At 48.2% G+C, this 26876-nt stretch overlaps 1 protein-coding gene across 1 annotated transcript in view; it reads right to left on the bottom strand.

Moving 5' to 3' along the window:
• Nucleotides 1-22755, bottom strand: part of LOC128828455 (adhesion G protein-coupled receptor E3-like) — a 42750-nt gene extending 19995 nt beyond the window's left edge. The window contains 8 exon segments of the mRNA XM_054013153.1: nucleotides 14124-14277; nucleotides 15715-15914; nucleotides 16808-16927; nucleotides 17836-18019; nucleotides 18511-18597; nucleotides 19392-19468; nucleotides 21588-22347; nucleotides 22513-22755. Coding sequence (XP_053869128.1) covers nucleotides 14124-14277; nucleotides 15715-15914; nucleotides 16808-16927; nucleotides 17836-18019; nucleotides 18511-18597; nucleotides 19392-19468; nucleotides 21588-22347; nucleotides 22513-22755 — 1825 coding nt within the window.
• Between the last annotated feature and the right edge of the window lie 4121 nt (nucleotides 22756-26876).

Here is a 26876-nt window from a genome sequence, read left to right as displayed (position 1 = left end):
GGCATCACAGCGTGCATACATGCTTTGCAGTGTAAGAAGGCACCCCCCAGCAAACCAATCACCTCAGGACCACGCCGAGTCCATTTTGACTCCAGAAGAAGACGTAGAGGAACAGCCTGCAATACCTTACCATCTACGCTCTAGTAAGGGTTGCCAGAAGCAGACGAGGACCTAAAGCAAGGCCCAAAAAGAAGCAGTAGTGAGCCTAGCGCCTGCTGCCTGGTGGATGTAAAACCGTGACTGCGGTTCCCTCAGTTGAGGTTGTCAGAACCAGAAGGGCCTTGTCTCCAACATGAGCCTCTGGTGGCGCCTGTTCCTCGGCTGCTGGTGTCTTAAGGTCTGGGAAGTCCACAGTGACAATTCTTTTATCCAGCAGCAAGTGTTGATAGCTCAGAGTCTTAATATTTCTAATTGCTGGGTCTGCAGCCACATCCCAGCTCACTCTCAAGCTGGTGTTCCTGTTCTGGCAATCCCACTCAATTCCCCAGACCACACTGGAGGACTTCATCCGTTTAACAAAACATGGAACAATAATGACACTTGAGAAGCAGTGGGAATAAATGTATCTAAATGGATAAGTGTGGTGGAGGAAAAAGGTCATTGGTGTTGGGTGTGTAATGGAACTGGGCTGGATCTGGGAAAAAGTCATTGCCTTCAGCATATTGTGGCCAATGGTGTATGGAATTATTCGAACAAAACTAAAGAGTGGCGGGCCGGGTATGGGGATATGAATTTTTTCTTGACCTAGGATCAAACAGAAAAATCAATCTCATGTTCCCCCTACAGTAACCTTAGTGAAAACAATACAATCTTTCAATGCCATGCAAATAACACCACTCCTCGTAAGGAGAATTACCCTGTGCCCTTCAGAGGATATTACTCCTCCTTTGTAGGCACCTATGTGACAAATGGGTGCAACCGACCCTTCCCAGCCTTAATAGGCCATCATTGGGTTTGTGGGACCAAAGCTTATACTGTGTTACCAGCTAACTGGTCAGATATCTGTTATCCCGTTCAACTCTTCCCACAATTCCGAGTGCTAGGGTCCTTCCCACGAGAATGCCTTCGTAATGTCAGGCGAAGAAGGGACTTATCAAATGCCCAATGCTATGTAAATAACATAAGCCCCTTGACCTGGCAAGAGGCCATTGGCGGTTCCCTTATCCCACTTGGGGGAGTAATACACCATGCAAAAAGGCTCCTAAGTTACAAGCAGTAGTTGAAATAATGGCAAATGAAACCGGAGAGAGTTTAAAAACCCTGGCCAAAGAAACGGGCGATCCGACAGATGGCCCTCCAAAACCGTCAGGCATTGGATATAGTGCTGGCAGCCAAAGGAGGGACCTGTGCTCTCATTGGAAAGAATGTTGTGTGTTCATACCTGACGACACCAATGAGGTAATAGATCGCGCTAGTCACTTAGAACAAATTGCATATCTTCCCATGAAGAGCCAAGTTCTTTATGTAAGTGGCTAAGTAACCTATTCAATTTCTCTGGCATAGAAAACTGATTTTTTCAGGGAGCCCTGACTACCCTGTGTGGAATCCTAATAATTTTTGTATGTTTTCAGTTAATCTCCTGTTGTATCCAGAATTGTGTAAAATATGCCACCCAGGTGACTGCCCCAAAACAGAGTGCTAATATGATGATGTTAAATATCACTGATGAACGAAGAGATAAAGAACTATTAATATGTGGAACCCAGTAATTGTTGGTCTTTGCGTAAGCTTGACCAAAAGGAGGGATTGTGAAAGTGAAATGAATTATATTAAAGAAATAGAATGAATTAAAGAATGCTGTATGTACCTTTAAGTAGAAATGAGAAATGCTGCAAGCCAGGGGGGCAGGAAAGCAGACATTAACTGCTTAACTTGCCACTTAAGGGCAATTGGTGAAGCATTAGTCTTAGATCGATAAGAGTTAACAAGGAAGCAGGATATGCATATTGTGCTCCATGCATATTTTACAATTTTGCTCTCTCTGTCCCTTTGTTTAGTTCGTACCCTTTTATCTGTATAAATAAGACTGTTTGAATCTTGCATGGAGGCTCACATTATCTGAATGTATTAGCAGAGCGCTGTGCTAATAAAACAGAGTGGTCTGACAAACTATGAGTCCTGAGTCTAACTTTGACAGTGGGCAGCCCTTCATTCTCTCATGTGCGGCCACCCAAGAGTGCAACTTAGAGGGAACTATCCGCAGACCACCTGAATGGAGCTTGCAGACCAGTGGTGGTCCATGGACCACAGTTTGAGAACCTCTGAATTAGAGAACATGCTCGTTTAAAGTTGTGCAATGCTCCCTTATAACGCTGTTTGGCAGCCACCTGCTTTGTGCACTGCTTGCAGAAAGAGCAGCCCATTGGAGTGCTAGTGGTAGGGGCTTGGAACCAGGGTGGGCCGACAGCCCCCCTATCAGCTCCCCTAAGTTCCTTGTGTGGCTGCCGCCCAGCAGACTATCAATTGCCGGGCAGTTCAGGTGTCCCTCCCCCGCACTGCCATGTGCTGCTCCTGCCCTCTGCCTTGGAGCTGCTCCCATGAACCTTCTGCTTGCTGTGTATGGAGGGAGAGGGAAGAGGGGTGCTTTTGTCAGGGTGTTCCCCTCCCGCGTTCCTGCCCCACCATCTCCACAGAGCAGGGGGGACGGGACATGACAGGGCTCAGAATGGAGGGAGCTTGCTGGCAGCAGCTGCTGTCTCAAAGTCTCTCTCTCACACACAGGGTGTGTGTCTCTGTCCCTCTCTGCCATGCTGTCTCCCCACCTCCATTCATACTGCTTTATAGAGTGTGAGGCTGCATTAACAACAATGTGTTAACCCTTGAGGGCTCAGCCAATTGCTAGTTCATCATTTAGCAGTAAGGCATTCCCTGGGAAATAGCCCACCCCCCTTCCACCCTCTTACTCCACCACCTCTACCAAGCGTCACAATCATCAATGCTGTGTACTGTATTAAATTGTTTGTTTAAAACTTATACTGTGTATATATCACAGAATCATAGACTCATAGAATATCAGGGTTGGAAGGGACCTCAGGAGGTCATCTAGTCGAACCCCCTGCTCAAAGCAGGACCAATCCGCAACTAAATCATCCTTATACATCCTCTATATATAAAATATAGTCTTTTGTCTGGCAAAAAAAAAAAAAAATCCCTGGAACCTAACCCCCCCATTTACATTGATTCTTATGGGGAAATTGGATTCACTTAACATCGTTTCTCTTAAAGTAGCATTTTTCAGGAACATAACTACAACATTAAGCGAGGAGTTATTGTATATTTTTTTAAATAATGTCAAAATGTGAGGGCTCTGGGGTGGGGCTGGTGATGAGGGGTTTGGGGTGTGGGCGGGGCTCAGGGCTGAGGCAGAGGGTTGGGGTGCAGGGGGTGAGGGCTCTGGCTGGGGGTGCAGGCTCTGGGGTGGGACAAGGCTGGGGACACGGAGTTTGGGGTGCAGACATGCTGCCTTAGGACAAGGGCCAGAGAGGAGGATTCCCCCCAGGCCTCTCCCTGAAGGCAGCAGCAAGCTCTGGGGGAGGGCCCCTCCCACTTCCCCCCTGCACCACACTCACCTAGCACCACTGTCACTGCACGTGCTTCTAGGGCCCCTCTCAGGTACAGGAAGCCCCCTCGCCTCTCCTGCAGTGGGTGCCGCGGGCAGGGGATGCCATCACATGTGCATCTCCTCCCCTACTGCTACCCCCACTGTAGCCTCACTGGGGGTGGGGGGTGGGGCTGTCCCTTGTCCAGCATGGGGCAGGAGCAGTGACTGCAGGTGAGGTCGGGGGGCTGTGCTGGTGGAGGGTCCTTCTGGAAAATTAAAGGATCTGAGGGGGACAGGCAGGCTTCAGGGTCAGTCTGCCCTGGCAGTAATGGGTGGGGGGCACTAGGACCCTGTGGCGGCAGTTGATGCAGGGAGGCAGCATGGAGGTGCAGGGAAGAGACAGGGACACTGCTCCGGGGCCCCAGGGAGATGGGTGGGGGCAGCAAGTGGGGGCCGGAAACACTCGGACGCAGGGGTGGCAGGCGGGGCCAGGGGAGAGACCGGGCCCCGAACCAGGGCCGGCTCTAACTTTTTTGCCACCCCAGGCAAAAAAGAAGAGCACCACCCCACCGTACCTCCTGCCCCGCGAGCGCCGTGCTGCTATACCCCCACCCGCGAGCGCTGCGCTGCCGAAATCCCCACCCCCCAGCACCACGCGCCTGAAGCCCCACCCCCCCATGCCGTGGAAACAAAAAACCCTCCAGCGCTGCCCCTACAAACCCCCCAAAAATAAATAAATAAAAACCCGAGCGCCGCCTCGCCCCAAGGTGCCGCCCCAAGCACATGCTTGGTGGGCTGGTGCCTGGAGCCGACCCTGTCCCAAACATTGGTATTGTAGGTCGTGAATTACACCAGAGCCAGCTGGTTCAAGAAGAGATTCATGTATTCCCAGCCCAGCCAGTGGTGGCTATTCCTGCAGCATTCAACCCAGATGGCTACGGAACTCCCCAACAGGAAGTGCAGACCCTTCGCCCTCCACACTGACACTAAGCTGCCCCGAGCACTGTAGTTGAGTTGCCCACCTGCCATAGATCTACAGACCTCACCCCACTAATGATCCCAGCTCGACTCCCAGGTCCCAGGCTGGGTTTGTGGTGCTGGTGGAAAGGAAACAACCAACCTTCTTCCTGTGTACTAAGCCCTGAGGATCCCCTCTCCCTTCTCCCTCCTCTAAAATGAGGAACTTCCACTAAGAAGGGTGTGGCTTCTTCTAGACACTCCAGGCGAGCTCCTCGGATGGTGTAAATCAGCGTAGTTCCACTGCTTTCAATGCAGCTAAGCCGATTTACATCAGCTGAGTCTCTGGTTCTCCATCAATACTGCACGAATCTGCCAGAGAGAGAGTAATCTGCACACTCCGTTGGCACCAGCAGGCCAGACTTCCTCACATCTCTCTTATCTCGCTCTATCCCCCCAGGTTCTTATTCCACACCTATCATCATGGTATCTGAGCTCTGAGTGTTTACACCGGTGTAAATCAGGATTAACTCCATGGATTCTTATGGAGTGTCTCTGGATTCACACTGGTATAACTGGGGTCCACACCTGGCTCTGAGACTGTGTTCAAGGTTTCAGTGTAATCCATTTTTTGTTTCAGGATACAATCCCCGTCTTTTTGGAAGTTCACAGCCACTTTTTCTGCAGCTCTTCCAAAGTGAGCAAGACCCTTCCACACACGTGAATCTACAGGGACCATAAGGCAACATCTCCTTAGAACGACAAAGCTGATTTTCACCAGCTGAATAGCTGAATGGTGCTGAGGAGATAGGGGAGATATGGTGAAAGTCCAAAGTCTTAACCAAAAAACCATCGTAAGGCAGCAGAACTGAATTTAGTTCCTGATTCTGCTACAGGCTCCCTATGTGACTTTAGCCAAGTCACCTGATCCCCTCTCCCCTCTCTGTCTAACAGGGGTAATAATCCTTCTGTTCTCCCACCTTGTGTCCATCTTGTCTACTTAGCTCGTAAGATCTTTGAGACAGGGATTGTCTCTGACTGTCAAATATCAGAGAGGTAGCCGTGTTAGTCTGAATCTGTAAAAAGCAACAGAGGGTCCTGTGGCACCTTTAAGACTAACAGAAGTATTGGAGCATAAGCTTTCATGGGTGAATGCCCACTGTGTGTCTGTACAGCACCAAGCATAGGGGACTTTATGTGCCCAGATAATATAAATAAATACTGGCGAACAGAAGTGGGCTCACAGTCATTGCTCTCAGTTTGGAGAAGTTTCTTATGGAAAGATGACATCAACGAATTTCATAGTGTTGTGAGAACAGCACAGTTTGAAAACAAATTTTCCTAAAAAAAACCTAAAACTGTAGACGAGCATATAGTGGTGCAGTGACAGCGCTGGAGCTGAAAATCCATTACAGGCCAGGTCCTCAGCTGGGGTAAACTAGTGCATTTTCAGGGATCCTTCTGGGCCGTGGGAAGCAGACAATAGCCATGAAGCAGTGTGCTTCAGCCATGTCCTCAGCAGCACCTCCACCCCACCAGTCACAACCCCCATGCCAAGGCTGGGAGCGGGGCTAACGTAGAGATTTTATGACAGCTCTACAGCAGCCAGGAAGGACTCCTGCACAGGAGGGCTAATCACAGGCCATTTCTGCCCACTTTAAAGCTCCTTTACACTGCCAGATTGGCACAAAGAGGCTTTAGAATTGGGCCCTAGGTTTCCAGGACAGGCCGACCGTGATAACAAACCCTCGAACCAAAGACGCAACCAAGGTCCATAAGCAGGTTATTTTATTATTTACACATTACAGTTAAAGAGCAGAGCTAGCTCACACACATAGCACGCAAGGGTCTGCAAGCCCCTTCGCCCCCGTCCCCCCCGCCATGGTGTGCTTTCCCTAAGAAATAACTGCTCTCTGACCTGGCATCTGGCCCTTTAAATCTGGGAGAGACACCCAGCTACAATCCTAGGGTGGCCTTTGAATTCAGGAGTTGTGGATTTGGATCAGAGAGAGGATTTAGTCCAATCCGGCTTCCCCTTCCAGGTTTTGTATGTAGTTGCAATGCAGAATGGCAGCTGAAGCACCTGCCCCACTGGCACAGCAAAGCCGGCTGTATGATAAACATCGTTGATTGGAGAGGTTTCACAGAGATGAAGTGGAGGGCTCTCCCCAACTCACCTGCCAGCAAAACAAATATACATTGAGTGTCAATCCCATGGGAAAACTCCAGTCAACTTCAATGGGCTCAGGACTGGGTCCTTATTCAGGAATAGTGCAGAGTCTGGAATATTCAGCCTGCCTCCACTGAAGTGACATCACTTGCAGGAAAATAACTAAACAAGTGTAGACAAAGCCCGCTCCCTTCCCCCACATACGCACAGGTAAGCCATAAAGTAGCAGCTAATGGAGGCTGCTCCGAATAAACCAGTAGTGTCCACTTCCAGATAACAGTTGTGGAATCTCGTGCTGGGACTGGAGCAGGGAGGTTTTTCCAGATATAAGTCTCCACTTTTCCCTCCAGACAAAGCTTCTGGACCCTTTCCCAGGTAATATGGAAGGTGAGCGTTCAGCTGTTGTAACCAGCACAGGTTGTGCCATGTTTGTCTTTCTTCCACAGGACAGAAACGACTTTGTATGTACAAAGTGGAAGCTTGTCTCCATATTGGAAGAGAAGGTTCAAGGTCTGGAGAAAGAAGTATCGACCCTGCGTTGCATAAGAGAAAATGAAGATTTCCTGGACAGACATCAGGATATGTTTCTACAGGCACAATGTTCTGAAGAATCAGAGCAGACTCTGCAGTGGGGACAGAGGGAAGGTGAAGAAATTTGGCAGCATGTGACCTCCAGAAGAAGAAAGAGGAGCATCCATGTACCAGCAATGGAGATACAGGTGAGCAATCATTTCCATGTTCTCTCCAGAGGTACTAAATGTGGAGAGTGGAGTAGATGATACATCTGAGGGAAGGGAGCAGAAAGAGACTCCACTGATTGGAAGGCATGAGATGCTCTGTCCTAGGGATGGGGGTTCTATGACCACCACTACCAAGAGGAGGCGGCGGGTGGTGGTGGTCAGGATTCCCTCCTCAGGGGGACTGAGTCATCTATCTGCCACCCCGACTGGGAAATCCGAGGGGTCTGCTGCTTGCCAGGAGCTAGGATTCACGATGTGACGGAGAGACTGCCGAAACTCATCAAGCCCTCGGATCACTACCCCATCCTGCTTCTCCACATGGGCACCAATGATATTGCCAAGAATAACCTTGAGTGGATCACTGCAGACTACGTGGCTCTGGAAAGAAGGATAAAGGAGTTTGAGGCGCAAGTGGTGTTCTCGTCCATTCTCCCTGTGCAAGGAAAAGGCCTGGGTAGAGACCGTCGAATCGTGGAAGTCAACGAACGGCTACGCAGGTGGTGTCGGAGAGAAGGCTTTGGATTCTTTGACCATGGGATGGTGTTCCAAGGAGGAGTGCTAGGCAGAGACGGCCTCCACCTAACGAAGAGAGGGAAGAGCATCTTCGCAAGCAGGCTGATAACCTAGTGAGGAGGGCTTTAAACTAGGTTCACCGGGGGAAGGAGACCAAAGCCAGCCCTGAGGTAAGTGGGGAAATTGGATACCGGGAGGAAGCACAAGCAGGAGCTCACAAGAGGGGAGGACTCCTGTCTCATACTGAGAAAATGGAACGATCAGCGAGTTAGCTTAAGTGTCTATACACAAATGCAAGAAGCCTGGGAAACAAGCAGGGAGAATTGGAAGTCCTGGCACTGTCAAAGAACTATGATGTGATTGGAATAACAGAGACTTGGTGGGATAACTCACATGACGGGAGTACTGTCATGGATGGATATAAACTGTTCAGGAAGGACAGGCAGGGCAGAAAAGGTGGGGGAGTTGCATTGTATGTAAGAGAGGAGTATGATTGCTCAGAGCTCCAGTATGAAACTGCAGATAAACCTGAGAGTCTGTGGATTAAGTTTAGAAGTATGAGCAACAAGGGTGATGTTGTGGTGGGAGTCTGCTATAGACCACCAGACCAGGGGGATGAGGTGGATGAGGCTTTCTTCCAGCAACTAACAGAAGTTACTAGATCACAGGCCCTGGTTCTCATGGGAGACATTAATCACCCTGATATCTACTGGGAGAGCAATACAGCAGTGCACAGACAATCGAGGAAGTTTTTGGAAAGTGTAGGGGACAATTTCCTGGTTCAAGTGCTGGAGAAACCAACTAGGGGCAGAGTTCTTCTTGACTTGCTGTTCACAAACCAGGAAGAATTAGTAGGGGAAGCAAAAGTGGATGGGAACCTGGGAGGCAGTGACCATGAGATGGTCGAACTCAGGATCCTGACACAAGGAAAAAAGGAGAGCAGCAGAATATGGACCCTGGACTTCAAAAAAGCAGACTTTGATTCCCTCAGGGAACTGATGGGCAGGATCCCCTGGGAGACTAACATGAGGGTCAAAGGAGTCCAGGAGAGCTTTCTGTATTTTGAAGAATCCTTATTGAGGTTACAGGAACGAACCATCCCGATGTGTAGAAAGAATAGTAAATGTGGCAGGCGACCAGCTTGGCTTAACAGTGAAATCCTTGCTGATCTTAAATACAAAAAAGAAGCTTAGAAGAAGTGGAAGATTGGACAAATGACCAGGGAGGAGTATAAAAATATTGCTCAGGCATGCAGGAGTGAAATCAGGAAGGCCAAATCGCACTTGGAGTTGCAGCTAGCAAGAGATGTTAAGAGTAACAAGAAGGGTTTCTTCAGGTATGTTAGCAACAAGAAGAAAGTCAAGGAAAGTGTGGGCCCCTGACTGAATGAGGGAGGCAACCTAGTAACAGAGGATGTGGAAAAAGCTAATGTACTCAATGATTTTTTTGCCTCTGTCTTCATGAACAAGATCAGCTCCCAGACTGCTGCACTGAGCAGCACAGTATGGGGAGGAGGTGACCAGCCCTCTGAGAAGAAAGAAGTGGTTCAGGACTATTTAGAAAAGCTGGATGAGCACAAATTCATGGGGCTGGATGCCAGGGCCACCCAGAGGATTCAGGGGGCCTGGGGCAAAGCAATTTCAGGGGCCCCTTCCATAAAAAAAAGTTGCAATACCATAGAATACTATATTCTAGTGGGGGCCTGGGGCAAATTGCCCCACTCGCCGCCCCCCCCCCCCACCGGGCGGCCCTGCCGGATGCACTGCATCCGAGGGTGCTAAAGGAGTTGGCAGATGTGATTGCAGAGCCATTGGCCATTATCTTTGAAGACACAAGGTGATCCGGGGAGGTCCCAGATGACTGGAAGAAGGCTAATGTAGTGCCCATCTTTAAAAAAGGGAAGAAGGAGGATGCGGGAAACTACAGGCCAGTCAGCGTCACTTCAGTCCCTGGAAAAATCATGGATCAGGTCCTCAAGGAATCAATTCTGAAGCACTTAGAGGAGAGGAAAGTGATGAGGAACAGTCAGCATGGATTCACGAAGGGGAAGTCATGCCTGACTAACCTAATTGCCTTCTATGAGGAGATAACTGACTCTGTGGATGAGGTCAAGTATCAGGGGGTAGCCGTGTTAGTCTGTATCTACAAAAACAACAAAGAGTCTGGTGGCACCTTAAAGACTAACAGATTTATTTGGGCATAAGCTTTCGTGAGTAAAAACCTCACTTCTTCGGATGCATAGAGTGAAAGCTACAGATGCAGGCATTATATACAGACACATGGAGAGCAGGGAGTTACTTCACAAGTGGCGAACCAGTGTTGACAAGGCCAATGTCAAGAGCTGAGGAAGCGTTGTCTACTGTGTCCCCATATCTACTCTGGCAACAGCATCAGAGGACCCAACCACATCAGCCACACCATCAGGGGCTCATTCACCTGCACATCCACTAATGTCATATATGCCATCATGTGCCAGCAATGCCCCTCTGCCATGTACATTGGCCAAACCGGACAGTCCCTCCGCAAAAGAATAAATGGACACAAATCGGACATCAGGAATGGTAACATACACAAGCCAGTAAGTGAACACTTCAATCTCCCTGGTCATTCTATCACAGATTTAAAAGTCACTGTCATTGAACAAAAAAACTTCAGAAACAGACTTCAAAGAGAAACAGCAGAACTAAAATTCATTTGCAAATTCAACACCATTAATCTGGGCTTGAATAGGGATTGGGAGTGGCTGGCTCACTACAGAAGCAGCTTTTCCTCTCCTGGAATTGACACCTCCTCATCTATTATTGGGAGTGGACTACATCCACCCTGATTGAATTGGCCTTGTCAACACTGGTTCGCCACTTGTGAAGTAACTCCCTGCTCTCCATGTGTCTGTATATAATGCCTGCATCTGTAGCTTTCACTCTATGCATCCGAAGAAGTGAGGTTTTTACTCACGAAAGCTTATGCCCAAATAAATCTGTTAGTCTTTAAGGTGCCACCAGACTCTTTGTTGTTTTTGTGGATGAGGGGAAAGCAGTGGATGTGTTATTCCTTGACTTTAGCAAAGCTTTTGATACGGTCTCCCACAGTATTCTTGCTGGCAAGTTAAAGAAGTATGGGCTGGATGAATGAACTGTAAGGTGGATAGAAAGCTGGCTAGATCGTCGGGCTCAACAGCTAGTGATCAATGGCTCCATGTCTAGTTGGCAGCCGGTTTCAAGCGGAGTGCCCCAAGGGTTGGTCCTGGGGCCGATTTTGTTTAATATCTTTATTAATGATCTGGAGGATGGCGTGCACTGCACTCTCAGCAAGTTTTTAGATGACACTAAAATGGGAGGAGTGGTAGATATGCTGGAGGGTAGGGATAGGATACAGAGGGACCTAGACAATTAGATGATTGGGCCAAAAGAAATGTGATGAGGTTCAACGAGGACAAGTGCAGAGTCCTGCACTTAGGATGGAAGAATCCCATACATTGCTACAGACTAGGGACCGAATGGCTAGGCAGCAGTTCTGCAGAAAAGGACCTAGTGGTTACAGTGGATGAGAAGCTGGATATGAGTCGACAGTGTGCCCTTGTTGCCAAGAAGGCTAACGGCATTTTGGGCTGTATAAGTAGGGGCATTGCCAGCAGATCGAGGGACATGATCATTCCACTCTATTCGACATTGGTGAGGCCTCATCTGGAGTACTGTGTCCAGTTTTGGGACCCACACTACAAGAAGGATGTGGAAAAATTGGAAAGAGTCCAGCGGAGGGCAACAAAAATGATTAGGGAGCTGGAGCACATGACTTATGAGGAGAGGCTGAGGGAACTGGGATTGTTTAGTCTGCAGAAGAGAAGAATGAGGGGGGATTTGATAGCTGCTTTCAACTACCTGAAAGGGGGTTCCAAAGATGATGGAGCTAAGCTGTTCTCAGTGGTGGCAGATGACAGAACAAGGAGTAATGGACTCAAGTTGCAGTGGGGGAGGTTTAGGTTGGATATTAGGAAAAACTTTTTCACTAGGTGGGTGGTGAAGCACTGGAATGGATTACCTAGGGAGGTGGTGGAATCTCCTTCCTTAGAGGTTTTTAAGGTCAGGCTTGACAAAGCCCTGGCTGGTATGATTTAGTTGGGAATTGGTCCTCCTTTGAGCAGGGAGTTGGACTGGATGACCTCCTGAGGTCCCTTCCAACCCTGATATTCTATGATTCTATGAGAGGTAACAGAGACAGAGGAAATTCAATTCAGTGCTAACTCTTCGTTGGGGATGGAAGAGCAACAAAAATGATTAAAGATCTAGAAAACATGAGCTATGGGGGAAGATTGAAAAAACTGGATTTGTTCTGTCTGGAGAAGAGAAGGCTGAGAGGGGACATGATAACAGTTCTCAAATACATAAAAGGTTGTTACAAGGAGGAGGGAGAAAAATTGTTCTTCTTAACCTCTGAGGGTAGGACAAGAAGTAATGGGCTAAAATTGCAGCAAGGGTGGTTTAGGTTGAACATTAGGAAAAACTTCCCAACTGTCAGGGTGGCTAAGCACTGGAATAAATTGCCTAGGGAGGTTGTGGAATCACCATCATTGGGGAATTTTAAGAGCAGGTTGGACAAACACCTGTCAGGGATGGTCTAGATAATACTTAGTCCTGCCTTGAGTGCAGGGGACTGGACTAGATGACCTTGAGAGGTCACTTTCAGTTCTGTGATTCTATGGAATATGGGTGACCATTTATAATATTATGGATACCAATATTACAAAATTGCAATGAATCTTACAAGGTATGCCATGTATGATATCAGTCAAAAAGTGATGATTTGCTAAGTATGCTAATTTTGTTTATAAGCATGTATCATCTTTGCATCGTGCATTATAAATGTGTGATATATCTGTGCTGTGTTTCTAGGTCACGCCCCCAGACAGATTGGCATCAGCACTGTACAGTCTGTTTGATGGCCCATCAAGGGTAATCAGCTATACCAGTGTTTCTCAAACTGGGGTCCGTGAGGGTACTCCAGGGGGTCCACAGGCCACCCTGACCAAGTCCTCCACCTCCCTCCCAGTGCCTTCTGCACGCTGGGGAACAGCTGTTCAGTGGCATGCAGGAGGCGCTGGGGGGGGTGGGGATAGGGGGCGCTCAGGGGAGGCAGTGGAAAGAAGCAGGGAAGAGGAGCAGAAGGGGTGGAGCGGGAAGAGGTGGGGTGGGGCCTTGGGGGAATGGATGGAATGGGGGTGGGGCCTCGGGCTGAGCGGGGGGATTGGCGGTCTGTGAAAAATTTTAAATCAAAATGGGGATCCTTGGGGTGCTAAAGTTTGAGAACCGCTAAGCTCTACAATGGACCCATTGAGAGAAGCCAGGGGCTATGCCCATGAGTCAGCAGGACATGTAGGGACATGCCTATGGACAGGGGACTCTAAGTATCTTTCCATGCCCATGTGCTGTGAGCTAGTGTTTGGGACAGAGGAAGTACAAACCATATGGAAAAGGATATAAAAAGGCAGCTGCATCACCTCCATATGTCTTCAATCCTGCATCTCACCTCTGTAGTAACTTCTCTACAAACGGACAAAGGTCTGATAGACCCTCTCTAAGCTTTGGGTGTGTTCCAGAGGGACTTTACAAGCCAGCAAACTCGCCAACACTGCTATGAACCTGATAGTTGGACCTTGAAGTCATATGTATCAGATTGCTCTGATCATTTAACAGCTCTCTCCTCTTTTTTTTCATGTATAATAAAACCACTAGTTTTAGATACTAAAGGACTGGCTGGCAGTGTGGTATTTTCCACACTAATCCAAACTAATATTGCCCTGGCAATGTGGCTGCCCCTTTGGGGATCAGAAGAACATTTTGTTAAGTGAATAGAGTTTTAAGTAACTTCTCACTTTACTGGACCTATCTGCTGATTGGGGGCCAGAAACTGGAATGCAATAAAGGGGGCTAAGGGATTTCTTTTTTTCAGCTTCTCGATAACCAGTGTGGGGGATCTGGAGCACAGATTGTGACTGGTTGGTGATTCTAACTACAGAGTTAACCAGCAGTTTTAGGGGAATCTGCTCTCCTTTTTGCAGCCTGCCCTGGCCACAGATTATACTCTGAGGTTCCTACTCAGCATTCATTCCGTCAAAATTCCCACGGATTCTACTTGAGTAAGGAGCTCAGAGTCCATCCCTTTGATCTGAGTCTGACAGTGAGATACCTCCACTCCGGTGAGAGACCCATAAGGAGTGCGAAGCTGGAGAGATGGTTACAGCTACAAATGGTGTGAGTGCTGTTCGTGTACAGAGCAGTGCAGCCGTCTGGAGTCCAGGTGCCTTTCCCAGCGATGAATTTCCAGTGAACACAGAGAGCCTCTTCCTCCTCTTTCTTTGCCTGGAAACAAAAACACCCCATCATCATCCTCACTGGATCATGGGGAGAACACTGTTTCTTTTGTCACATATCTCTAATAGACAGTAATAAACCTGATATCACCAACGGCTTCATGGCTTTCATTGTGCTGCATGTAACAGCCATTTGGGACTTCCCATTGGCAGTGGAAATACAAGCAAGATCCTCCAGCTCCAATAGCACAAGCCCCTGATCCTAGAGCTAAAGTGGTAATTCCCTTAACTCTGAGCACTGTAGGGTCTATGACACACAATTGTGCAGTTCCATTTTGAGCCAGGGCTGCCCGGAAGGGGGGGGGAAAGTGGGGCAATTTGCCCCAGGCCCCGGGCCCCACAGGGGCCCCCAAGAGAATATAGTATTCTATAGTATTGCAACTTTTTTTTATGGAAGGGGCCCCCGAAATTGCTTTGCCCCCGGCCCCCTGAATCCTCTGGGCAGCCCTGTTTTGAGCCATTAAAAGGCATTCACACACCTGCCCACAAATACCCACATGCACTCTAGCAAGTTCATTACTTCATCAAAGAAGGCACCATCTCATGCTGTTTCCCTGAACTCTGCTATCTATAGGGCAGAGGTCCCCAAACTGTGGGGTGCGCCCCCCTAGGGGGACATAGACGAATCTTCTGAGGGACATGACAGGTCCTGGGTCAGCCCCCAGGAGGGGCGGAATGAGAATACAACCCAGCCCCTCCCCACCCTGAGCTCTGCTGTAGTCCCACCCGTAGCCGCATCCCTGACTTCCAGCCCCATGTCTGGCACCGTCCCCAGCCTCAGCATGGCTCCACTTCCAGCCCCTTACGGCTCCATTCCTGGCCCAGGGCCCAGGCTGGGAGCAAGGGAGGGGCTGGGAGCGGAGCCGCACCTGGCCATGGGCTCAGTTGCTGGCCCCCACCACAGCCCAGCTGCTGCTTCACTCCCAACGTCAACCTTGGCCCCCGGCCATGGCTCTGGCCCTGCTCCCGCCCCCCAGACCCAACCCCGCTGCGGACGCAGCCTCAGCCCCCTTACCCCTGTCCGTGTCCTCTCCCCCTGCCCCCGAACCGTGGACTGAACCCAGCCCCAGCTCAGAGGGAGGGGTGTGGACAGGGTAAGGGGGGGTGATCCTCAAAAGTTTGGGGACCACTGCTATAGGGAGTTGCTTTCCAATTATTCCTGCTCTAAGGGGTGAGCCAGGCACAGTTGTTATTTTGAGCGTTTTACATGATGAATCATAATCCAATCTGGCCTGGTGCGAACCCTATGTAACGTCCTCCCCAGAACAGCCCCCGTGTCAGGACTGAAGAAGCGCCCTCTGTTTCTCAGATAACTGTTCCTCAGTCCAGAAAGGCAACACAACTCAAATGCCCTGCAGGAGACGCACCTTTTAAGTGACCAACTGGAGCCCCGGGCACAAAACAAAGTAAAAGGATCTACACTCACCTGTCTATGGCGTAGGGTGAAGTTCACAGGTTTGGAGAGGTTCATGAGCCTCCCAGCTCCGACAGCCCCACTCACCACCCTGGAATTCAGGTGAAAATTCCTCAATTTCTCATCAGCCATTAGATCTCCCTCGTTGAGAAATCTCTTGTCAATGATGGAGTCCAGGGTGGAGTAAGAAATAAAAGCAACAGCCCCAAAATCTGAAAACATGAAATGATGCTTCATCATAGACACAGGGACACTGAGACAAAGAAAGATCAAGCCAGGTGCCAAAGGTCACAGTGAGTGTGGGGCAGTGCTGGGGAAAGAACCCAGGAGTCCTGGCTAGCAGTTTGAGCTTTAACTACTAGAGCATGTTGCCTCCTCCCTCTTCTTCCACAGAAGCACTTCTGTGTTGGAAACATTGGTGTGCACTATGGGAGTGTGATTCCTAAAGTGCACTAATGTACATTGAACCTTTAGTGCACACTAGTAGGGTCTATAAAGACCAATTAATGCACAGTACGTTAGTGCTCTTTAGAAATCATACCCCCATACTGCACATTATCCAGCTACGTAGACAGTCCTAGGTGAAAGGCACTGAGGTGAAGCCGTAGTTTTTCTTGGTTAGAAGAGGCAGAGGGGTTGGTTAGTGAGGAGCTTTCCCTGGTGATAAAGAATTAAGAACCAGTCCCAGTTAGGTCATACTGGCCTGAAAATCAGAGTAAAATTGGTAAATATTATCCTGGTTCCATTCTAGGACGTCACGCACGTCAACCTGGGACCTAGCTGGGCTCATCATCAGAACATCATGTGTTGGGCCAACGGATCTCTGATCTTTCCATTCTCTGGACCAATTCATATGCCCATCAAAGCTTCTCTCTCCTCCCTGCCCCTCCCACTGCTCGGTTTTCTTGCTGCAGGACAACCAGGAATGAAGGGCTCTGCAGAGCTCAATGGCCTGAAAAACACTGGCTCAGCCAACAAGGTCCACACTAGTGTCAGGATAACAGAGGCAAGCAAGCCAGCCTGGGGTGACAGGAAGGGGAGAACTAGGGCTGGGGTTTGGTGTCTAGTTAAAGGGGTGAGTGCCTGGGAAGCACTAGGATGGTACCTTCTGTGGCTGCTCTGGTGATCGTATCGCAGTGAATGTCCATTGTCTCCTCCTGAGCTCTCAGCCTGAAGACCTCATCACAGGGACCAGCAGCTGGGACAACGAGGAGCGTCTCGATAGCTGGGGAGGAAAATGGCAAAGCCTCTTGCTGCAAGGGCAAGGCAGGTTTGGAGCTCCACTCTCTCAGAATCCCCACCCCCTTTCTCCTCACCTCCATTTCTCTGTGTTTCCCTGAGCCCCTCTGGTTGACCTTCTATGATCCATCATCCCTGCGTCCCCATGAAGATGCCACTGTGCCAAGAGGCAGAAGGCAACTTCTCCCTGCTGCCTCACCTCTGCACTTTAGCAGGGGAAGCAGCAGGAAGGGGTTTTGCTGGGACAGGGAGTGAAAGGAGGACGCAATGGCAGCTGCCTGTGGCGACAGGAGATTGGCATTGCTTTTAAAACCCTCTCAGGCAGCTGCCATTGCTGCAAAGCCCCTGGGCTGGGTTTATGGCTGGCGGGTAGCATAGGCCGGGGAAGGCTGTGCCTCCCCAAACAGCCTGGCATGGCCCCGCCCATGATCCGCCCCCAGACCCCCTCCTGCCTGCTTCCAGTTCCCTTCAGGCTCTTCCGTGGCTGAGAGGCTGGGCCAGGCAGGCTCCAAGGCCCAGCGCTGGGAGGGCTGGGGTTGGGGTTAGGGCCATGCCACGTCACACTGCCTGCCCATCCGCCCGGCGCTGGAGTTGGGGACGATCTGACTGCCCAGTGCTCCAGGGCTGGGGGTGCTCCCACTGTGCTGCCCGCCCCGTACTCCGGGGCTGGGGTAGGGGTGCCAGTGGAAGAGAGGGGGTGGAACAGGAGGGATGGGCCTTGGGCAGAGAGGGAGGGGCCGGGGATTAGCCTCTCTAAATGGCTCATTCACCTGCCACCCATGGCTGTGTTATAAACCCTGAGAGAGGATGCAGTGGTGTTCTGTATTGAAAAGAGTATAACCCCCTATCTCACAGCCTCCACAAGGCAATGTGGGAGCCTCCCATCCTCCTCACCCATAGACTCTGTTGTCACAGTCTGTTTCTTCATCTCCGGAGACTTCAAAGCAGCCGTCAGTGCAGCCAATTCCACACTCTGCAGGAGGAACGTCACGGCAGAGGCCACCTCCCTCTTGCTCTCGTTCCCACCAGCACTGAGGGTGGAGCTATTCAGGAAGGGATCAAAGGGGCCAGCAACTTCCTGGGATTGGGAAAGGAAACACCCTGAGAAGGAGGGAGGATTTCAGTGGTTCATGAGTCACATTCTTCAGACTACCAGGGGAACAATGACCCTCTTAGGGACATACGGGTTCATAGTGACCTTCCCCACGCAGTGGGACTGCAGCATTCTCAAAGAGGGAGCCCTTTACAGAGCGAGTGAGGCTACTGAGGCTTGCTCAGGACTCCACAGTAAGCTGAAACCAGGGGAGGGCTAATGCCCTGTGTCATTCCCTCCTCATCCCTGGTCCCTTCAGTGTAGGTGCCAGAGAACATTGCAACAAATCAGCAGGCATCTAGGTTCTCTCTGTGTTACCCCCGAGAGACTTTGGATCTTCCTAGGACCAGTGGGGACAGAACCCAGATCCCCTGCCACTTAAGCTAGAGAGCATGGGCACACACTCCCCTTTTCTGAAGAGCAGCTACAATTCCCCCCAAAGTGAGACTGCTATTCCACACATGTAGGGGCAGAACCTCTGACCTGCAGCGATACTGGGCACACATGGTCTGCAAATTCACTAAGGTTGAATTCATGAAGGAGCAAAATTCACTGTTGCTGCCCTGCAGAACAATCAGAGGAACTGGATTATTTCTGAAAGCATGGAAACACCACCCAAAATTAAGGTTAATGGTTCTGCAGAGCGATGTTGCTTTGACCTGTGGCTGGCTGACTGTCCCACTAAAATGCTTACAGATTATGACATGTTAAGGCTAAGTGTGGTGAAGCCCACAGACACGCTGATATTTCACATAGGGGGGTGGGATAGCTCAGTGGTTTGAGCATTGGCCTGCTAAACCCAGGGTTGTGAGTTCAATCCTTGAGGGGGCCACTTGGGGATCTGGAACAAAATCAGTACTTGGTCCTGCTAGTGAAGGCAGGGGGCTGGACTTGATGACCTTTCAAGGTCCCTTCCAGTTCTAGGAGATGGGATATCTTTATTATTATTATTATTATAGTATTGAAGCTTTCATGCATATTAATGAATTTCTCCTTCCCTTCCTCACAGGGGTTTATAAGGATTATTATCCTCCTTCTACAAGTGGGGAACCGATGCACAGAGAGACTGAGAAAATTGCCCAAAGTCACACAGTGAGTCTGGGGCAGAGATGGGATCCGAACTCTGACTTCCTGTATCTCTGGCTGGTGCCTTAACTGCAGAACTCTGATGTACAGTGGGGGCATCACACACCTAAGCATGATACGGTCAAGTTTTCAGAAGCACTTTGTGTTGGACTGATTCTGCTCCCACTGCAGTCAGTGGTAAACCCTGGATAAGCAAGAATTCTCAGGCTCAAAGTTTTGTGTGTACTCTTTGTGAAAACCCTCAAAGCACAATTAAACCCCTTCCACGTACCTGCAGAAAGACATCTTTGCACAGCTCCATCTGCTCTTTTATCTCTAGAGTCTCAGTCTGGCATTTAAAGGTAACATCTAGCAACAGAAAGAGAGGCAGGACAATTACATCAGGTCAACATCTGCAGGGCTAAGGTTTTCAGAAGTGTCTCATGATTTGATTTAAAAGGGCCCTGACTTTCAAAAGTACTGAGTACTCACCCTCTGAAAATCAGACGCCTTTAAGGTCTCAGGTTAGGCAACAAAATCAAAAGGCAATTTTGAAAACCTTGGCCTAAGTGACACACTAAGGCCACACACACAGGGACTCTAGGACAGAGCTGGGAATGGAAGCTTGATCATTTGAGTCCTAGCTTAGCATTTTAGCCACAAGGGCCATTCTTTCTTCCTACCAGGCAGGGCCGCCCGGGGGGGGGGGGGGGGTCAAGTGGGGCCCCAGGTCCCCGGCCCCAGAGGGGCCCTCACGAGAGTATAGTATTCTATAACTTTTTTTTATGGAAGAGGCCCCCAAAATTGCTTTGCCCCTGGCCCCCTGAATCCTCTGGGCGGCCCTGCTACCAGAATACGAAGTTGATGATCTACTGAAACCCAGCAGGTGTTTTCTTCCTTTAATTCCACTGATCCCTTAAGCCCCGTCTATCTCACAACTTTCAACTGAGTCTGTAATCATTTAGCAATACATTTGGCCCTAAAAGCCTGGTGCGTGTCCACACATCACCTGGTTAATACTCACTTAAGCTTTGCTTGTGTAGCTCATTGATCAGTGTGTGTTATGTGTCCTCTAGGGGCTGGTCCACCGAGGGGCTGGTTCTGCCACAGCTCCTAGCTATGGGAGTTCATCCCTCAGCTCAAACAGTAGGGGGTCATGCAGTTACAAGATCATGGGTTTGATCCTTGGTGATAAACCAGATGACTGCTGTTACATCTATACTCGAGACGTTTCCCTTCCCTAGAAGTGTTCTAACCCTGCTATTGTACTTCTAAAAGACCGGAGTCTCATCAAGATATGTCTGCACTAGAAACGCTAAAGTGGCACAGCTGCAGCTGTAGTGTAGACACTGACTACAGTGGTGGAAGGGTTCTTCCATTGCTGTGGTAAATCCACCTCTGAGAGCTGGTAGCTAGGACAAGTCAAGAATTTTTCTGTTGACCTAGTGTTGCCTACACTGAGGCTTAGGCTGGCTTATGGTTGACTGAAGTTTCAGGTGTTCAGCAGGCCTCAGTTACACTAAAAGCCTTATGTTGTGCTGGCCTGGAAAAGGCGGTTAAAGTGGGTGTAAATGGCTCCTAAGAATGCTCCCTGTGGAGGGACACTCCACAGCTAGTGTGGAATTGGTATAAGGGCCTTTACATGATCTTGGCTTCATATGCAACGCAGATCAAGGATGTGATCAGAATGCACCACATGCTTCAGCTACTTTCTGGTTCTCAGGGGCCATGGGAAGCAGAGGATAAAGTACAGCAGCCCTGCATGGTCCCAGAATGCATAGAGCACAAAGGTGGCTTAAAGCTACCTTTTCCTCCACCCTTTCTATTCCCTGCCATAAGCACAGGAATGGCATAAGTAAGAATCAGGCATAACCCAGAGGGCGTTACAACCAAGTGTAGCAGGGAAAGTGCAACAGTTCTTAAACCAATTCAGAACAGCTGGTGAGGATCTGCCTAACTGCATCAGCTGGGCTGAAACTAGTTGGGTGCAGCTAGCAACACAGGCACAATCTTAGTCCTGGACTACACCTAAAACGTAGGTAGATCTAGCTATGTGAAAAATTCACACCCCTGAGAGACATAGTTAAGGCGTTCTAAGCCCAGTGTCGACACCATTAGGTTGACAGAAGAATTCTTCCATCAACCTAGATACCACCTCTCAGCAGGTGGATTAACTACAGTGACAGAAAAACCCCTTCCATCGCTGTATCAAGTGTCTACACTACAGTGCTACAGAGGCACAGCTGCAGCGCCGTAGCTGTGCTGCTGTCACTGCTGTAGTATGGACACAGCCGGAGTAACTGTGGCTAGTGGTGGCCTAGGATGCCGTGCTGGGCCAAATTCTCAGCTGGTGTAACTCAATGGAGCTCCATCAAAATCAACAGACTTTACACCAGGCCCATGGTTGCCTCCCTGGTTGTGACACTGTTTTCTTTGCAGCATGGACACAAACTGTGGTCAAAATCAATTTAAAACCCATGCTACTCACCCTTCCTGCAGGAACCCGGAATCCCATAGCTGTCCATGGCGGCAGTGCCAACACTCAGGAGCGCAAATGGAGAGCTGGGATGTTCCACAGCATGGGATCTGATGGCAGGTGCAAGCGTAGGCATGCTCCAAACGAACTCAGTGCCAGCGACTCGGTTCCACACCACATCCCTTACAGGCTGATTGTCTAGGATGATGGCGCCAGTCTCTGATGTATTGGCCACCATCAAGGCAAAGTTCTCTAAGCCCTCCTGGGCATTTATAGAATACATCCGGCAGTAACTGGCAACATCTGGAACATTCATCAGGAAGGCGTGGGAGGAATTAGGGAGAGCTGCACCCACGCTGTAGAACACCACCTGGATGCCCACATTAGCAGAGATGTAGACTGGGATCCAGGGCTTGACAGGACGCTGGAGTACACTGCCTCCTGCTAGAGTAACAGTCTCTGCCTGTTCCCCTAGTTGATACAACACAGTTGTGCTCTGGGAAGCAGTGATGTAGACTACTTCATCTACTTTCTGCCAGGGTAAGGGAGGAATGATGTATGTTGTACCCCAGCTGCAAACTGGTAGGAGCTGCTCAAAGACATGGTTGCATTTTGTGCTAGTACAGAAACACACCTGGCCAACCAAGACAGCCACTGGCTTTTCTGAGACAATCCTGGTGCCAGACAGATCGGCTATGCCTTGTAACTGGTAGCCTTGGAAAGCAAGGAGTATAATTTTCAGTGTGTCACCAGTGGAGTAGACCCGTGTTCCCTAACGTAACTTGCCTTTCACATGGACTGTCACAAGGTTGCGGTCTTCATATGTCATAACAGAGAACTCTGGGTAACTATCTAAGGATTCTGTAGAGGGAGTCACTATGTAGTGTTCATTTCCCAAGCTGGAGACAGGATACAGCACAGTGGTCTCAGGGCTCACATGTTTGTTGCTGACAGACACTACTGAGATATCTTTGTCAGCCTTGACTAGGACCACCTTGGAGAACTTGATAACACCCTTAATTCCCACTGACTCTGGTAGGCTGACCCGCACCATCTCTCCCCAATTTACCATAATCTTCTTATCAAATGGGTAATTGGAGACGGAAACAGACACTGAAGTGAAGGCAAAGTAGCCAGTAATTTGCACTTCAACTTGACTAGAGTTCCCACAGTCATCCATGTAGGAGGTGATGAATTCTCTTCCCAGAGTCTCAGTCTGACATGTGCCTGCAAGGAAAAATAGCAATAAACCCTTAGAGGTGGAGAGGGAAACTGTCAAAAGGTGGATAGAGTAAAAGGGACTGGATCAACTTTGTTCAGGCCAAAACCTAAGGCCCAGAATAAAAGAAAAGGTACTTGAAAAACCTTAATGCAGCTAGAAATTTTCCCCATTATATTTTAATCTAAATGAAAATATATTTTATTAATAGTAAACATTATTTTAAATAATTAAAAAGCACAACGTAGAGAGCTTAGCACCCAACAAAGGCTTTGGAACCAAACACGACTTCGGGGAATGTTCCAATCTGGATCAGAACTCGACAATTGTCCCTGGTCTCTCTAATAGTTCAGAACCAGAATCCTGGATCCAAATACTCATGGAAACACAGAAAAATTTCAGATCCAGATGCTCACTTAATGATTTGGACTCAGCTATAAGAATAATTGTTTGCCCTACCCGAGCACCTCCTGTCTAAGCTCAAAACACTTTACAGACAGACATTAAATAATTCTCAGTCCCACCAGGAGATGGGTCAATATTACTGTCCCCACTGCACTGAGGGGGAAACTAAGGCACAGAAAGGGTTAGGAGCTTGCTCAAAGTAACCCCACAAATCAGCAGAAGAACTCTCAGTCTCTTGTACTCTAACCGTTAAAACCTACAACCATTCCCAGCATTGGGAATAGAACTTTAGTCTGTTGTGTTGATAAGGGCAGGTGCGTTGGGCCTCTTGGACTGAGGTGATAATAAAACCCTTTTGTACTGTTACAACATTAAACACAAAAAAATGTGGTTGAGGGTCTTGTGTCAAGTTGTCACTGGCACCTTCTCCTGTTGCAACCACCACCATTAAATAGAGAGAGAGAGAGAGAGAGAGAGAGAGAGAGAGAGAGAGAGACACATATAAGAAACAGAGCAATAAAATTACAATTTTAAAAAGTTAAATAAAACTTTTATTTAATAAGTTTCCTTCATTTCCCTTTTCGTTATATAGGGCCAGATCCTCAGCTAGTGTAAATCAGTGTAGCACCACTGCCTACAACAGACCTTTGCTGATTTACAACAGATGAGGATTCTGCCCATTACCCCCAGCTGACATCCCACTTGGCTCTTTATAGAGAGATCCAGAAACATCGTATCTCCCAACAAACATTTTATCCTCACTCCCAGAGCTCGCTCTCTCTGCCCTGAGTGGAAAGAAAATTAAGGCCAAATGTAATATAACTTTTCATAAGAACGGCCGTACTGGGTCAGACTAAAGGTCCATCTAGCCCAGTATCCTGTCTACCAACAGTGGCCAATGCCAGGTGCCCCAGAGGGAGTGAACCTAACAGGTAATGATCAAGTGATCTCTCTCCTGCCATCCATCTCCATCCTCTGACAAACAGAGGCTAGGGATACCATTCCTTATCCATCCTGGCTAATAGCCATTAATGGACTTAACCTCCAAGAATTTATCCAGTTCTCTTTTAAACCCTGTTATAGTCCTAGCCTTCACAACCTCCTCAGGCAAGGAGTTCCACACGTTCACTGTGCGCTGTGTGAAGAACTTCCTTTTATTTGTTTTAAGCCTGCTGCCCATTAATTTCATTTGGTGACCCCTAGTTCTTATATTATGGGAACAAGTAAATAATTTTTCCTTATTCACTTTCTCCACATCACTCATGATTTTATATACCTCTATCATATCCCCCCTTAGTCTCCTCTTTTCCAAACTGTAAAGTCCTAGCCTCTTTAATCTCTCCTCATATGGGACCCGTTCCAAACCCTTAATCATTTTAGTTGCCCTTTTCTGAACCTTCTCTAGTGCCAGTATATCTTTTTTGAGATGAGGAGACCACATCTGTACGCAGTATTCAAGATGAGGGCGTACCATGGATTTATATAAGGTCCACATGTTTGTTGACCCCTTCAAAGAACTCTAATACATCAGAAAGACATGATTTCCTTTACAGAAACCATGTTGACTTTTGCCCAACAATTTATGTTCTTCTATGTGGCTGACAATTTTATTCTTTACAATTGTTTCCCGGTACTGACGTTAGACTTACCGGTCTGTAATTGCCAGGATCACCTCTAGAGCCCTTTTTAAATATTGGCGTTACATTAGCTATCTTCCAGTAATTGGGTACAGAAGCCAACTTAAAGGACAGGATACAAACCATAGTTAATAGTTTCTCAATTTCACATTTGAGTTCTTTTAGAACTCTTGGGTGAATGCCATCTGGTCCCAGTGACTTGTTACTGTTAAGTTTATCAATTAATTCCAAGCCCTCCTCTAGTGACACCTCAATCTGTGACAATTCCTCAGATTTGTCACCTACAAAGGACGGCTCAGGTTTGGGAATCTCCCTAACATCCTCAGCAGTGAAGACTGAAGCAAAGAATTCATTTAGTTTCTCCACAATGACTTTATCGTCTTTAAGCGCTCCTTTTGTATCTCAATCGTCCAGGGGCCCCACTGGTTGTTTAGCAGGCTTTCTGCTTCTGATGTACTTAAAAAACATTTTATTATCTTCTGAATTTTTGGCTAGCTGTTCTTCAGCTTTTCTTATTACATTTTTACACTTAATTTGGCAGTGTTTATGCGCCTTTCTATTTACCTCACGAGCATTTGACTTCCCCTTTTTAAAAGATGCCTTTTTATCTCTGACTGCTTCTTTTACATGGTTTTTAAGCCATGGTGGCTCTTTTTTAGTTCTTTTACTGTGTTTTTTAATTTGGGGTATACATTTAAGTTGAGCCTCTATTATGGTGTCTTTGAAAAGTGTCCATGCAACTTGCAGGGATTTCACTTTATTCACTGTACCTTTTAATTTCTGTTTAACTAACCCCCTCATTTTTGCATAGTTCTCCTTTCTGAAATTAAATGCCACAGTGTTAGGCTGCTGAGGTGCTCTTCCCACCACAGGAATGTTAAATGTTATTATATTATTATTACTATTTCTAAGCGGTCCTGTTATAGTTACCTCTTGGAGCAGATCCTGCGTTCCACTCAGGACTAAATTGAGAATTGCCTCTCCCCTTGTGGGTTCCTGTACCAGCTGCTCCAAGAAGCAGTCATTTAAAGTATCAAGAAATTTTATCTCTGCATTTCGTCCTGAAGTGAAATGTTCCCAGTCAATATGGGGATAATTGAAATCCCCCACTATTATTGAGTTCTTAATTTTGATAGCCTCTCTAATCTCCCTTAGCGTTTCATCATCACTATCACTGTCCTGGTCAGGTGGTCGATAATAGATCCCTAATGTTATATTCTTATTAGAGCATGAAATTACTATCCATAGAGATTCTATGGAACATGTGGATTCACTGAAGATTTTTACTTCATTTGATTCTACATTTTCTTTCACATATAGTGCCACTCCCTCCCGCCTCCCCCGCCCCCTGCACAACCTGCTCTGTCCTTCCGATATATTTTGTACCCCGGAATGATTGTGTCCCATTGATTGTTCTCACTCCACCAGGTTTTTATGATGCCTGTTATATCAATATCCTCCTTTAACACGAGGCACTCTAGTTCACCCATCTTATTCCCACAAACAGGGAAGAATTAGTAGGGGAAGCAAAAGTGGATGGGAACCTGGGAGGCAGTGACCATGCGATGGTCGAGTTCAGGATCCTGACACAAGGAAGAAAGGAGAGCAGCAGAATACGGACCCTGGACTTCAGAAAAGCAGACTTTGACTCCCTCAGGGAACAGATGGGCAGGATCCCCTGGGAGAATAACATGAAGGGCAAAGGGGTCCAGGAGAGCTGGCTGTATTATAAAGAATCCTTACTGCGGTTGCAGGAACAAACCATCCCGATGTGTAGAAAGAATAGTAAATATGGCAGGCGACCAGCTTGGCTAAACAGTGAAATCCTTGCTGATCTCAAACGCAAAAAAGAAGCTTACAAGAAGTGGAAGATTGGACAAATGACCAGGGAGGAGTATAAAAATATTGCTCAGGCATGCAGGAGTGAAATCAGGAAGGCCAAATCACACTTGGAGTTGCAGTTAGCAAGAGATGTTAAGAGTAACAAGAAGGGTTTCTACAGGTATGTTAGCAAGAAGAAGAAAATCAAGGAAAGTGTGG

The sequence above is a fragment of the Malaclemys terrapin genome, chromosome 23 (assembly GCF_027887155.1).
Source record: "Malaclemys terrapin pileata isolate rMalTer1 chromosome 23, rMalTer1.hap1, whole genome shotgun sequence".
Taxonomy (NCBI): Eukaryota; Metazoa; Chordata; order Testudines; family Emydidae; genus Malaclemys; species Malaclemys terrapin.
Note: the sequence above shows the minus strand (reverse complement) of the source record. Positions and strands in the feature narration are given on the sequence as shown.